General features: G+C 33.5%; 2 protein-coding genes across 5 annotated transcripts in view; both read right to left on the bottom strand.

Moving 5' to 3' along the window:
• Positions 1-8,987: 8,987 nt before the first annotated feature.
• On the bottom strand, positions 8,988-14,217 carry LOC111451494 (uncharacterized protein ycf39-like). Of its 2 annotated transcripts, none has more exons than XM_023091943.1 (9): positions 14,024-14,217; positions 13,688-13,923; positions 13,443-13,541; positions 12,649-12,843; positions 12,161-12,253; positions 11,975-12,070; positions 11,398-11,538; positions 9,651-10,628; positions 8,988-9,549 (listed from the first exon to the last, which is right to left on the bottom strand). In XM_023091943.1, the coding sequence occupies exons 1-8, from the start codon at positions 14,175-14,177 to the stop codon at positions 10,452-10,454; spliced, it is 1,191 nt and encodes a 396-aa protein (XP_022947711.1). In that variant the 5' UTR covers positions 14,178-14,217; the 3' UTR covers positions 8,988-9,549; positions 9,651-10,451. The 2 variants fall into 2 exon arrangements, with proteins under 2 accessions (XP_022947711.1, XP_022947712.1); XM_023091944.1 differs by having other exon boundaries at positions 8,988-9,527.
• A 531-nt stretch (positions 14,218-14,748) lies between these two features.
• LOC111451493 (protein ROOT HAIR SPECIFIC 17-like) overlaps positions 14,749-15,646 on the bottom strand; it is a 5,389-nt gene continuing 4,491 nt past the window's right edge. Inside the window, exon 11 of one of the 3 annotated variants that reach the window (XM_023091941.1) lies at positions 14,749-14,923. The gene's annotated coding sequence lies outside the window, so the exon portion shown is untranslated. Of the gene's footprint in view, positions 14,924-15,168; positions 15,243-15,646 lie in introns of those variants that run through there. The other 2 variants (XM_023091940.1, XM_023091942.1) reach the window with 2 other exon arrangements.

The following is a 15,646-nucleotide window of genomic DNA, read 5'->3' as shown; positions in this document are numbered from 1 at the left end:
ATTATTTATTTAATTTGCATGACTTTATGCATGGTGGTTTATCAACTAAATAAAGTTTTTTTTTTTTTTTTGGTATTTCCCTTTTGCTTTATATATTTATTTATTTATTTTCTCTAAAGCTAAAACCCACTTGAAGCATTTCTTAAACCCTAAGATTTTTGTTCCTAAATTAATTATTTTTGTATTTAATTTGTTCGTAAGGAAATTATAAGATAAAATGTCGTTTTCTCTCCAACTATTGACTTTTTCAAACACGAACAGAGATTTTTATTTTTTTTGTAATTTATTTTTAACTTTAAATGTCGTAATATTAATTCGATTTGTTGACTATTTTCTCGTATGTCGTTTTTTAAAACCTATTTTCTCGTATGTTGACTAATTTGTTCGTAAGGAAATTATAAGATAAAATGTCGTTTTCTCTCCAACTATTGACTTTTTCAAACACGAACAGAGATTTTTATTTTTTTTGTAATTTATTTTTAACTTTAAATGTCGTAATATTAATTCGATTTGTTGACTATTTTCTCGTATGTCGTTTTTTAAAACCTATTTTCTCGTATGTTGACTAATTTGTTCGTAAGGAAATTATAAGATAAAATGTCGTTTTCTCTCCAACTATTGACTTTTTCAAACACGAACAGAGATTTTTATTTTTTTTGTAATTTATTTTTAACTTTAAATGTCGTAATATTAATTCGATTTGTTGACTATTTTCTCGTATGTCGTTTTTTAAAACCTATTTTCTCGTATGTTGACTAATTTGTTCGTAAGGAAATTATAAGATAAAATGTCGTTTTCTCTCCAACTATTGACTTTTTCAAACACGAACAGAGATTTTTATTTTTTTTGTAATTTATTTTTAACTTTAAATGTCGTAATATTAATTCGATTTGTTGACTATTTTCTCGTATGTCGTTTTTTAAAACCTATTTTCTCGTATGTTGACTAATTTGTTCGTAAGGAAATTATAAGATAAAATGTCGTTTTCTCTCCAACTATTGACTTTTTCAAACACGAACAGAGATTTTTATTTTTTTTGTAATTTATTTTTAACTTTAAATGTCGTAATATTAATTCGATTTGTTGACTATTTTCTCGTATGTCGTTTTTTAAAACCTATTTTCTCGTATGTTGACTAATTTGTTCGTAAGGAAATTATAAGATAAAATGTCGTTTTCTCTCCAACTATTGACTTTTTCAAACACGAACAGAGATTTTTATTTTTTTTGTAATTTATTTTTAACTTTAAATGTCGTAATATTAATTCGATTTGTTGACTATTTTCTCGTATGTCGTTTTTTAAAACCTAATACCTGTAGTTAATTTAATTAGAAATTTAGTTCATGCAACATGATGCGATTGGCTTTATTTTTAAATTTTAAGAAAGTAATTAATGTTTTAATTAAATAATTATGATATAAATATTTATATAAAAGAAAGAGAACAAGTTTGGTAAGTAAAGAATATTCTATGCATCACGACAACATTTTAAAATGTCACGTATTTTAATGCAAATACTTTATTTGGATATTTTATAATATAAAGTTTTATATATATATATAGAGTTCAGGCTGATTATGTTGACTTTATAATTCAGTTTATTTATGGATAATTATTTATGGTAATAAATATATGTTTTTTTCTTAATTATTGTTCAATTTGACAATTCTAATTTTGGACATTGAACGTAATGGCTCAAACCCACCGCTAGCAGATATTGTCTACTTCAAGGCAAGGTTTTAAAACGCGTCTGTTAGGAGAATATTTCTATACCCTTATGAAGGATGTTTCGTTCTCCTTCCCACCCATGTGGGACTCTCATACCAAAGAGGACAATATCTACTAGCGGTGGGCTTAGGCCGTTACATGAAATTTTTTAGATTTTTGACATGAGATATTATAAATGGTATCAGAGTAGAACATATCCTAGTAGTATGTGGCTCGAGGACGAACCAAGACAGAAACTTGTGGACCTATGATACTCGAGTAAGGAAAATGGTACATGAATGAACCGACGCTACATCTGAAAGAAAATAGTCTTACAAAAATTGACAGTGTTAACGTATACCAACAAAGAACATCTTCATTTTCAGTGGTTCAATCATAAAAACCCCAAATCAAATGTGTTCTATCCATTATAAATTTTTTTAATTTTAATAATCTCTCAATCAAATATCTTTTAAAAAACTTTATAAAATTGATTTTAAACACTTTTTATTTACAAAGTTTTTAAAAATAAATAAATTTATTTATTTATTGACGAGGAAAAATCTCTGTGGATCACAAAAATTAAAGAGTTAGTTACGTAGAAGGAACATATTGTCAGTGGAAAATAAATAAATTTTAAATAAAAAAGAAAAAGTAGAAATATTATGAGTGGATCACATTCACAATAATAAAAAGCAATAAATCCAACAAAAATAAATTATAAAATTAAAAAGTTGCACTAAATGAAACCGAGTATGTTTTATTAAATAATAATAAATAAATAAGTGATGTTTTTATTTTTTATTTTTTATAAAAAATTCCTCTTAATGGGTTTTTATTAATTTTAAAGCAATGTTTATAACAAATTTAAAATCTTGGTAATTTAGCAATATATTAAATATAACAACATTTTTCGAAAAGTTTTTATGAAAATTTATTTTTCAAATATATATTATTTTTAATACGACAAATAATATATGTTGATGAATATTTTCTGTTATTCAAACGTTCATCAAGTACTAGTTTATTTTCGACGTTTTATATGTAAGCCCCTAAAAGTATTATTATTTATAGCGATACATAGCAAAATCTATATAGGCTTGTTTTGACATATATTATCGATCAACATGTCGAAGATTTGAATATTCAATTAATGTGTCGTTGAATTTGGGAAAAAAAGTCACAGTATGACACGAACACCAAAACCCGACCTCAAGTTTATAACAAAGCTTTCATTATACATTTGAAACCTAAAAAAACAATAGTCAATTCTTCCATCAAAGTATCCCAAAAAGTCAACATAATTTTCAACCAATTGGATGATAAAGGTATATTTTTTCCCAAGTTTTTACGATCGTAGCCCCACGAACGAGATTTCAAAAGAATTAAAAAATTGGTGTTTTTTTCTAAATGGTGTAGGAATGGTAGCTACCCGTTAGCATTTGACTTTTTCTTTTTCTTTTTAGAATAAGAGATAAGAGATCTAGTCTCTTAACGGTATATATACATAGAGATTTTTTTAAAAAAATAAAATTTATATAACTATAAAATTATCTGAGATAGAACGATAACGAATAACGAGGAGTTAATAATGATAATATTACAATTTTTTTTAAAAAAATGTCAAAATGTGTAAAGATTGTATTATGATTTTGGTCCATAAGGAAGAACATAGTGGAGAATCTTATTGTTTGCAAAATGTCAAAAATGATGGAATTAAATAATTTAGATTCCTTTCCCAACAAATAATGCTCCTATTATTTCACCTCCCTTAATTAATGATTGTATCCAAAGGTAACAATTAATGGAGATGGTAAAAAAAAAAAAAAAAACCCAAAGTGAAATAGTAAAAAGAAATTATCTAATCAAATGGAATCCAATAAAAAAAAAAAATCATTGTTTTTTTTAGGTCATCAATTATTTAAAAAAAAACAAAAAAAAATTATTAGATATTGAAATCCTCTTTAAAATTGATGGATCTATTACATACGAAATTGAAAGTTTAAGAACCCCATTAACTAATCTTTCTGACAATAGCTAAGCTTCCTCTTGAACCTATGGATTGATTCTTGAACAGTAAACTGATGAACCTGATTTCACTCCTTTCCTTTACAGTCTCAGGGTTTCGCTCATTCGCCGGTCTCAGAATTCCATTAAGAGGGTTCTTACAATTTCATTACCAATTGACCTCGACTAGAATCTAAAACAAGGGAAGGTAGAAGGTGCTTTGATCGATAGAATTACCCATCCCTGAAGATAAACGAAAATTATTGGTTACTTTTCATGGGGATTAATTGATTGGATACCCGAGAACCATAATCTTTCCTAGGAACTGCCTATTTATTCAAAGACTGTAAAGGGGGTCAAGCTATTTTACGGTCTCGAATCTCTTCTTTCCTGAACTACTGAACCTGATTAAACAGTAAACTTGAAAGGAAAGACTGAACCGACACCCTTTTCCTTCTTTCACTCGGTAAAGCCGCAGCAGCTAATCTAATTCATTGTACTTATACTTACTCTCCTGTAACTATTCACAGTAAAAGGTCAAAAAGCTCAAGATGCAAGACGCTCGTACGTGCTTTCCGAGGCGCTGCCTGCTGTCGTCAACGGTCCGCTTCCTTGAATGAGAGTTGGTCTTCCCGCTACTGAGCCTGAACCGAAACCCTTCCTCTTTTCTGCTATTCCCTTTTCACTTTCTAGCAGCTTTCCATGCTTATGACACTTCCTATGATTGATTCCTTACTATAGAAAACAAATAGAACATTTTAGTCACCAGCCTAACCGTAAAGGAGGGTCCGGTCACCGATGATCACACATCAATAGATTGACCTTAAATAACTATCCCAGAAATCCGAAGTAGCGTATGTGAACTGATAGGCCATACCTTCGTTCTATCACCGCGGGCGGGACCTGCCTTCCCGTAAAGCACTCGGCCATAGTGATCCGGGAGTTCCGTGTGGAAGGGCTCCTTAACTACTCAAATGAAAGATTAATGAGACTTAACCGGAGTACAAGTTGTTGATCTACCTGACTCCGCGATCCCTGAGGGGGGTTGGGCAAAGCCTAATGATCCGAACCCTTGATTGTGGAATCTGGAGAAGAAGCTTTCGCGGAATACGCCGTCTGGGGGCTTTACCGGGACTAACTAGTAAAAGGCCCAAAACCATTATTAGATATTTTTAAAGTCTAATGTTCTTTTTAACAAACATATAATTTTTTTCAATGAGTTAACTTTTTTATTATATTTTCTAACCCGGGATCCATTAGAAACTAATTTCAAACTTATGAACTAATTAGAAATTAATTTAGATCTGAAGGATCGAATGTGTCACTTTTAGAACATCTAAGACCAAATAGAAACTAAATTCAAATAATTTCAAACTTACGAACTAAATAGAAATCAAATTTAGATCTCGAGGATCAAATGTGTCACTTTTAGAACATCTAAGACCAAATAGAAACTAAATTCAAATAATTTCAAACTTATGAACTAAAAATTTAGATCTGAAGGATCGAATGTGTCACTTTTAGAACATCTAAGACCAAATAGAAACTAAATTCAAATCTCGAATGTGTCACTTTTAGAACATCTAAGACCAAATAGAAATTAAATTCAAATCTCTCAGTCACCTAAAGTGTCTGATAGACGAAATAGAAAGTCATTCAAATCTCGAGAAAAAGTGGATTTTTAATTTTATTTTTCTAAGTATAAAGTGGTATTGGAAAGAATATTTGACATGTACAAAATACTCCCTTAAAAGTGATATTGGGAGGAGCATGGTTGGATTCAAATCTTTAATAAAGTGTAATAGGGAAAGAAAATGGAAATGGCCTATGAAAAGAAAAATGGGTATATGTATTTGTGAAGCTATAAAGTGAACAAAGAATGGGTCTCAACAACAAAGACAGAAAATAAATAAAGATATGGACAATGCCTTGCTTTCCAACCCCCCTTTGTTTTAACTTTCAACAACATATTTTCCAACTCATTCAACAATAATTATATATATATATATATATATATATAATAATTAATTTGTAACCACTCAAACACCGCTAGCAGATATTGTCCGCTTTGACCCGTTATGTATGGACGCCAGTCTCATCATTTTAGAGTGCGTCTATTATGGATGTTACATTTCCATCTCCAACCGATGTGAGATCTCACAATTCACCCTTCCTGGGGGCCAACATCCTCGGTGGTACACCATCCCTCTTGAAGATCTCACAATTCACCCTTCTTGGAGGCCAACATCCTCATTGGTTCACCATCCCTCGTGGGGGCTCTGAAATCATTTTAAAGCCCAAGTCTATCACTAACAGATATTGTTCAATTTACCCCTCTTGAGGGCCAACATCCTCATTGGTACACCATCCCTTGTGGGGCTCTGATACCATTTTAACCGTCCCAAGTTTATCACTTGCAAATATTGTTCAATCCCTCGTGGGGGCTTTGATATCATTTTAAAGCCCAAGTCTATCAGACATGGTTCAATCTACCCCTCTTGAGAGCTAACATCCTTGCTGGTACACCATCCCTTTTGGGGGCTCTGATACCATTTTAACAGCTCAATTCTATCACTAGCAGATATTGTTCACTTTGACTCGTTACCTATCGTTATACTATTCTATGGGATTTTGTATTCTTCCATAAACACTTGGCAGCCATTCCAAATCATCATTTTATAACAAAAGCCCATAACCATTCCAAATGGTTCTGAAGTAAAGAAGAAAGAGAGCTAAAGATGAAATATTGGAAGGTGAAAAAACAAAAGCAAAACTGAAAAAGATCCAAACTTCTTTTTACATAAAAAAAAAAGTGAAAATTTGTTCATCTCTCTCTTTCTAAGGAAAAAGTGCTAAGAACTAAGTATGAGCCAAAAAATTAGTGGATCACAAGTAGGAAATGTAAGCTTTTAGAATTTATAGCCTAAACCAACAACAAGTGGTTCACATGTCAACAGAATATACCAAGAACTAACTACTAACAAGAAAGAAAAAGAAAAGAAATGTCATTACCTAAGGCCAAGAAAAAGGACTTTGTCTGTAGTCATTGCAATGCAATTTTCCCAATCTCAATATGCAAAAGCCTTATCAAATATGAGCAAAGGCATCCAATCATAATATGCAGAGTTCATAAAGTGGACAAGGATGATGCCATTTACCCCACCACCACGCTTATCATTTCAGTGATGAAATGAAAGAGATGCGCACCAAGCAAATCTGTATTGAAAGAGATGGCACATTCAATAGTAAAGAAACAACCTATAAGCCACCACCTACAATAATAAAGGCTTACTTCTAGATAGGTGGAACTCGGAGTGGTCACCTACAGAAAAAGTTAATATCTTACGAGTTATTTTGAGAATTAAATACAGTAAGGTTAGGTAGTTGTCTCGTGAAAATAGTTAAAGTACGCACATGCTGATTCAAACTCATGAATATAAAAGAAAAAAAATGTTAAATTATAAAAAGAATACTCTTAAACGATATCATTTCAAAAGTTGTAATATTATCTTTTTACCTTTGTAAATGTTTCAAAACTGCATTTGAAGTAGAAAATCTATTATAATTTGTCGGACAAAAAGTCAATGTGACGAAATATCGTTCTTTTTGACTTAATCCAGATAAGTATCTTAGTCACTGTCACATCCAAGTCATCACTAAGTCAACCTTCCCTCCTATATTCTAACGGATTTCTACTCTAAAGGTAGTTTTAAAACGTTTATGGACGGTTAGAAGATATTTTTTATAATTTCGCCCAAAATAAAATTTTAAAAAACAATAAAACAAACAAAGGGACAAGCCATTTGAAAGTAGGTAAACACCATTTCTTCAATCATCATTTCCTAATTTCAAAAGCCACATGATAATAAAGGATGAGACAGATGAAAGAATAAGGACCCAACTCCACAGCTGTGATCTTGGCCTTCGCTTTATTTTCACTTCAACTGATAGAAAGAATTTAAGGGAGAGAATGAAGTTGGTACAACAAGAATCAAATACCTGAAGGGATGCACTTGGTGGATTGGTCCTCAGCTGATTGAGTGAGCCATCTGTATAAAAAGTTTAGGAAAATGAGACAATGAAACAAATTTTGATTCTATTCACTTGACCCACCATTAATTTTCTTTTGTTTTTCAATCATTCAAACACTGTTAATCAAGTTCGACTTCTCCCTTGCCAAAGCCCCATTTTCGTAAGTGTCATTATCTCTGGTTCCTCTCTCTCTCTCTCTTTTTTCTTTTCCCATACCTATAGAGTTCAAATGTTTTTATTTCAACTTCTGATTTCCCGTTTCTTATTCTAGCGCAAATAAAACAAGCATTTCTGCTCAAGTATGATGGATAGAATCAAGAATTTTTCAAGTTTGAACAGAATCTCCTCTAATAATTATCCTTACCTACCAACTTCCTAAAGAATCATTGGCCTTCTTGGTGAGGGATTACCACTTTTTATTTCATATTATTGGTTTCTTTTAGGAATTGAGAAACACAGTCTTCTACAAATACTACAGAAAAAAGGGTATTTATAAAAAGAAAGATAAGGAGAGATAACAGTCACAAAGCTAAACAGGATATTTATGTGATTATATTTATACTTTTGCTGATGAGTAAATACGATAGACAAGAATTGATGCTACTAACTCTGCTTTCTAGGGAACAGGTCAACTTTCAAGGAGTCTTGCACAATTAAAGATCTTGCAATAGTGTGAAATTTGACTTAACACTCTTTGATGCTTAAACAAAGTGATGTGGTTGCGTACCTTGAGTGGGAGTGACCTCCCTTTTTGACTCTTGTGTCATAGTCTCTCCGCTCTCAGTAGTTGACACACTCCTCGGCTCACCCTCTGGATCTTGGAGTGCGTGTTTTGTTCTTTGGGAAAATTGGGCTCTGATGAGCCTCCCCTATCTTTCTTAGGCGCTGGACCCGTGAGCCTGTATGAAAATAGGCCCACAACAAATTTGATAAACAACGAGAATATTACTTGATCTATAATCATTTTGATATTTTTTTTAATTAAAAAGAACTACTTCATTGAAATCATATGAAATAACGCAGCCTAAAGAACTTGCAAAAAAGAAGGGAAAAAAAGTCTTCCCATTAGCAGACAGCGAGTAGAAAAGTCATAGTTACAGAAAGATGTGGACAAAGGTTCACCGATACTGTCCATAAAACAATATGCTCCTGCAAACGTTATTTCCTCTCCCTGAAAACTACTATTCTTTCTCTTAGCCAAAGAAAGACCTCTGTATTTTCTTCATCTCTCTGTTTTCGCAGTGGCAGAAAATTCTTCCTCCCTTGATTCATCAGCAATTGAAGCCCAATTCAACCCTTACCTACTGCATCATTCAACCATTCTGACTACCTGCAAAGTCTTCTTATGAAGTTTGGAGGCATTGAAGAAGGCCTTTGAGGGCGTTGATAGAATGAAGAAGATCTGCTTGAACCTTGACCAACCCCAGGTCCAATAGAAGCAAGCCCGACGGCCAATTCCACTAGATAGCCGCCCCTTTCTCTCTTTTTACAGCCTCATGGATGGACTTCTCTCGTTACGAAATTGCTTGAAGGTGCAACTAATTACATCTCTTGGAGCAAGGAAAGGTTGATCGCTCTAAGCCAGATGAAAACCAAGATAGTCTTTTCTTGCAGTATGACGATGTAACAATGATATTGTCACATCTTGGATCATCAATTCCATCGCCAAGCATATTGCAGTCAGTCTTGTTTACAATGGATGTGCAAAGGATGTATGGAATAAACTAAAGGAGCGTTGTCGCCAGACAAATGGACCACGGATATCCCAGCTCTGCAAACAACTGGAAACCACAGTTCAAGGAACTATGTCAGTGGACATTCCAGGCAACCTGAATTAGCTTAGTATTACCATTGAAAAATAATTAAACTTGATGGCTATAAGCCTAATGGATTGCGTAAAGTACCTGTTTCTGTCATCCCCTTGACTAGAAAATCCCTTTGAAATACATTGGAGGAATCAAACAATCTGTTCCACCCCAAACAGATCAGCAGTTATGAGATACTGTCCTTTGACAAAGTGCTCTTTCCTTCTGATTCCTGTTCTTCCTTTTAATTTTGAAAAGAAACAAGCCTATTTGCCTATTATTGAAGGAACCTGGTCACATCCTTACAACCTAAATCTGTCCTAATCGATATCGTTTCCATGATCTCTATACAATTTTCAGGTTAATTTAGCCTTCTAACCGTCAGATCAACTGCAAAGTTAAGAGTTATCAAAAAACTTGTAAACAGATGTTCAAGTAGTACAAATTATTTTTCTCACACATGGTATCCGGTACATAATTTAAATTTCAGCATACAACTTTCACTCGGATATACTCAAGTATGATGTATCAGCAAGCGACCATAAAATTTACAATGCTGCAATAGAACAAGATAATATAGACAGAACATAGGTGGTCAATGTTGAGGATCGTTGGGAGGGAGTTCCACATTGACTAATTTAGGGAATGATCATGAGTTTATAAGTAAGGAATATATCTCTATTGGTACGAGGCCTTTTGGGTAACCAAAAGCAAAACTATGAGAGTTTATGCTCAAAGTGGACAATACATACCATTGTGGAGAGTCGTGGTTCCTAACCGCCAACGGGTTAGGGAGAGATATAAGGAACAAATGACTGGCATACCTTGCACAAGAAGTTACGATGTATCAAGATTTAAAACACATACAAATCTTCATTTACATTACAAATCGGTCTGACTTCATATAAAAAAGTCAGATTGCTTTGATTGTGCTTTGAGATCCTTCAGTTTCTTCAAAATGTTTGTGAAGTAATCTTGCAGATATTTCTCTAAAGTTATTATGTCTTTTGCATCTACACCGAGGAGATCGTATGTCTCTGTCATTGGAACAGAAAAAACAGTGTCGCTTGTAAGAACCTACAAATGTCCAGGAAAAAGATGTTAGCTTCTTTAAATGAACATATCACCAACAAGAGATTAATAAAAAGAACAACTTGTAGTTAATCAAAGTAGGCAGTTTTGTTATGAAAATAGAAGTGTCTGACCACCACTTCTTGACACACGGGCACTCACTCATCATTTGTTCTTCTTCAATAATAAAACATTTCTTCCCTTTCCCTTCTTATTAATACTACCCTAGGACCTATGTATTCCAAGCAACATCGTAAGCTTTAGAAGTTAGATTAATAATGTTATGATCGTTCCAATCAGTTAAATTATTTAGGCACCAGCAGATTATTATTTTCTGTTCTTTTCTTTTTTCAATAAAAGAACTATTTCATTAATATCATATCTGAACATAGGAGATAAACAAGAAATCCTCCTACAAGCTAAGGGGGCTTTTGGAAGGCGCCCCAGTTCCATGATCTTTTTACCAAACGGACTAGGTACATAACTCATTAGAAACAATACACCAATTATCAACGACAAAACTGCCTTGTGGATGTCAACGATAACAAGCAAATGACGTCTCAACACACATGGAATTTTGTTCATATCCGAAAGAAACTGCGTGCAGGAAAAAGCTAAATTTTTTTAACAAGAATGGATGAAAACGATGTCCTTCCAATTCCTGTTGTAGCTTATCAAATATCAACGATAAGATTGTCATGTGTTTCAGAGGAGAGGGGGAGAAAAAACCAGCCTTCAATAGATGCACTTTAGAAAAAATATAAAGGCTAATTACCTCAGAAAATGCTAGCCTATCAGCAACATCATTTGTCCACTCAAAAAATCTTGTCAGTTGACGAGTGAATCTCAACACTGAAACTGGGACTGTGGTAACATTTGCATCTTGTCCAGCAAGCCTCTCACATAATGTTATCACCTGGAAACAAAATGTAACTTAAGAAAAAAAAGAGAATTCTTTTTTCCATGTGGACAATGTTACACAAAGTCTCGCTTATGAATGTAGTGTTAATAGAGCAACAAATGTTCAACCAAAATGTTGGTGTTGATTTCACAGACTACATCAGATGTTGGAAAGAAATTGTGTTGATTGCAACAAGTTCTAATTGAAGAAAAAGAAAGCTAAAAATGCATACTCATCCATTCTACTAGAAGAAAAAAAAATTTAAGCTTTTGCTTGATTTCACCGTTGAAGGCCAAGAAAAGGGTCGTAAAAAGGGGTCATACAGGTACAGAAAGCACATTTCAATTTTGAGCAGGCTGATAAATAAAACTAAAATTCCTATTTTGGGTAGGTTTGATTAGGAGCTTAAAGCAATAGTCTATCTTAAACAAACCAAGATATGATTGATTACCTCTTGAGTTGTCCATGCACGAGGGCCAGCAAAGGTAAGAAGTTTCCCATTTATATTCTCATTACGCAATGCAATAAATGTCAACCTGGCTATATCCTAATTACGAAAAATACACATCAGATATTAGAAATCTTAATTTATTAGGACTACATTGGAAACAATCAAACGCAATATGCTTAAACAAACCTGGGTGTCCATGTAGGCAATTCTTGTTGGAGCATCTGTTCCCCAAACAGATTTCTCCTCTAATATAGGTACAGCATACTGCCCAATGAGACCCTGAACAAACAAGAATTTATTTTTAGTATTCACACTAGAGGATAAAATGAAAGATATATGAAAATAAAAACTGAGAAAACCCAAAACTCAAATTAGAACGTCAACTAAGGGATAAAGACCGAGGCTATAAACTATCCATCTGTTCATGCATATGAAAAAGTGAACCGTGTTGAATAATAGATAGCTTAAAAAGTATTATACTTCCAAAATAATTCATTTCAATTTATTAGTTGACTTCTTTTCATTTATTTTGTAAGTTTTCATGAACAGACTATAGGAATGATTCTGATATGGAAAAGGTTGCACCCAGAGGGTGGGATAAATCTGACAAAAGAATTCAAAGCTAATCAACAACAATAAATTATAAAGGAGAAAACAATTAAGGTAACTATTACTTGCATGAAACCACAGAGTCGAATGATGATGTGATTTAGGCCTGCGTCCTTGAGAAACTTCTCAGTGCAATACTTGATCTCCATAAGTGGAACTTCAGGATGCTTGTCACAATTGTGGATGGAGAAGAAAATATATTTCTGGATTCCCATAGCCTTTGCACATTGTATCAGAGCAACTTTTCCTTCCCAATCTACCTAAATAGAAGACAACTCCGGTAAGAAATGAAACACTAAAAGCTCTAGAAGGGACTCTTGTTCTAAACATCAAATCTCAAAATGCCAAAGTTAGTGTTTGGTTAATCATTTGACGTATGAAATTATGCATGCAATAATCATAAATTTCAAATTTCATCATTGCCTAAATTAACATCAGATTCTCAATGTGACTGTTAAATGATAATAAGCTATATTATGATTTCATGGAAGCCAAGATGGGGGAATTGTTAGAAATGGTCCATGAAGGAGGCTGCTCCAAATCATCTCAAATCAAGACACTGATGGCAAGCTATTTAGTATAACAAGTACTGCAATAATAATTGTAATGAAACAGAGAGCTACGAGAAAAAGGAGGAAAAAACATGGAGATCAATTCAGCAAAACAATTGATCGCCCAATTTTGTTTCGATGGCTTGCAAAGCCTCGTCTATACTAATGCGTTGTGACACAATTTAGACATCAAATGTAGGGAAGGCAACAACGTTCATGAAGTTCAATGAACAATCGCACATTCAGAAAATGGCAAGTTGGAACAAGAAGTAATATAAAAAGATCCAAAAGCTCAATATGAAAATCACCGTTTTAATGGGCTCTTCCGGCCGTCCTGTAGCACAGTCTATGATAGTATGAATGCCGACCAGCGTTGCAGGAATCGTTTCTGGTTTACTTAAATCTGCCTGCCATACATACGAAAATGTTCTAGCCTCAGTTCTAAACACAAAATCATCAACACGATTAAGCATCTATTTCGCGATAAATATCATCGATGCAAGGCGTTTAATAGAATTGAGAAATATAAACATATATCGAGAATGCAACGCACATTGACGACTATGGCGCCCCAGTCGCGAAGAAAATCAGCAGGAGCCGGTCGAGGCCTCACAAGACACCGAACTTCGTAGCCTTCATCCAACGCGCGCCTCACGATCTGTCTACCAAGGGTTCCAGTGGCACCAACCACCAGTATGCTAGTCGGCCTCACCGGCGTCCCCGGCGCCAGATTCACAGGTCCAGTTTGCTGAGCCGTACATTTGACAACCGGTAGAAAACAAGATCTCCCTGACACAATACCATCGCAAAACACGCAGAAAAAGCAATCTGAATAACAAATCCTCTCCGGTCATGCAGTAAGAAGGAGATGAAGAAACAGAACACTTACTGGAGGAAGATGAAGCGCAAGGAGAGGCGAGTGAAGGAAGCCAAGAGACAAGAGCGTCGGAAGCCGCAATCGCGCGGCGGGAAGAGAAGGCATTGCAGTGGCGGCGGCAGTGGTTGCCAGGTGTCGCAAGGTGTGTGGGCAGCCGCAGCACCATTGTTGAATCTTCTTGGTTTCTGTGCAGTGTTTATCGATGGAAGAGGAAAGGATGACGAAAAAGGATAAAGGATTGAAAAATTGCCACGTGGATCTTGGAATTGGATTATGATAAATCCACGTGTACCATCTCACTCCTCTGCTGTGAGTTTCCGCTTTTTGGCTTATTTAATTTAAGAAAAGTAATTATTTTTGCACATAGTTTAGTGATTTTTTTTTTTCATTTTCTTTTTTTTTTAATTAAATTACAAATTAGTGAATGCACTTTTAAATTTATTACATTTAGATTTTTTTAAAAATATTTAATGATTCAACCAAAATTTAAAATATGTATTATCGATATTTTCATAAAATTGAGATTTCAATATTTTTACAAAATTGAGATCTCCATATTTTCATCAATATTGACATTTTAAACTTTATTATGTAAACATTATAATAATATATTGTTTTATTATTTTATTTATAAATTTCATGAGAAAGTATTAAATATAATTTAAATATTCAACCGAAAAAAATAATATCATATTTCATTACTTTATGATCAATATACATTTGAGACATTAATAATTCATGTTATATGTACGATATTTGATATCATTGATTATAACAATTCTTTAGTTTGAAGAGGTGCTCCACGGCAAAAAAACGGAAGCTGCTTCTAGCCAACATCAACTATGGATCAGTATGAAAAAAACAGGAGCAAGAACGAGGTAGCTTGTGATTTTTTTTCTCTGTCATAATCTGCTGAAGTTTCCATAAATATTAATAATTTAATCTCGAAAAAAAACACTCCAAATAAGATGACGATGACTTATGTGCTTCCTTTGAGCCTCCTTTGAGCCCTAATATACATGGTTACCTCTTTTGTCACTTCTAAAAACATTTGATGTGCTTCCTTTGAGCCTCCTTTGAGCCCTAATATACATGGTTACCTCTTTTGTCACTTCTAAAAACATTTGAAAATCCGTTCTTATCATTTTCTAAAACCACACAGTTTCTCTTTTTAAATTGCTCTAAAAGTTTCTCCCGCTCTAGAATTCTTATTTTCGTGACACGTATAAAACTAAAAACAAAATAATTACTAGATGTATTTATTCAATTCATTCACAACTCATAACAATAACAAACCTACATGTCCAAAGCAATCTAAATAAAGAAAGAAGGAAATCAATTAAAATAACAGAGTTCATGCAAAGAGCCTAGAAGGATGAAATGATACAAATTGCTGAGGATTATTGGAAGTGAGTCTCACGTTAGTTAATTTAGTGGAAGATCATGAATTTATAAGCGAGGAATACTATCTTCATTGGCACGAGGCCTTTTGGGAAGCCCAAAGCAAAGCCACGAGAGCTTATGCTCAAAGTGGACAATATTATACTATTATGGAGAGTCGTGATTCCTAAATGCAAAGATCCTCCATCCACACAAAGAACTCAAAAAGACGACAAAAAAAAAAAAAAAAAAAAA

Source organism: Cucurbita moschata, unplaced genomic scaffold, assembly GCF_002738365.1.
Source record: "Cucurbita moschata cultivar Rifu unplaced genomic scaffold, Cmos_1.0 Cmo_Scf00013, whole genome shotgun sequence".
In the NCBI taxonomy this organism is placed as follows: domain Eukaryota; kingdom Viridiplantae; phylum Streptophyta; class Magnoliopsida; order Cucurbitales; family Cucurbitaceae; genus Cucurbita; species Cucurbita moschata.
This window is presented reverse-complemented; position numbering and strand designations above follow the sequence as displayed.

Coding starts and splice junctions, on each gene's coding strand:
- LOC111451494 (XM_023091943.1), bottom strand. CDS start 14,177: ATGGTGCTGCGGCTGCCCACACACCTTGCGACACCTGGCAACCACTGC. Junction 12,254..12,648: donor GACTCTGTGGTTTCATGCAA/GTAATAGTTACC, acceptor TTGTTTGTTCAG/GGTCTCATTGGGCAGTATGC. Junction 11,539..11,974: donor GTGCATGGACAACTCAAGAG/GTAATCAATCAT, acceptor TTTTGTTTCCAG/GTGATAACATTATGTGAGAG.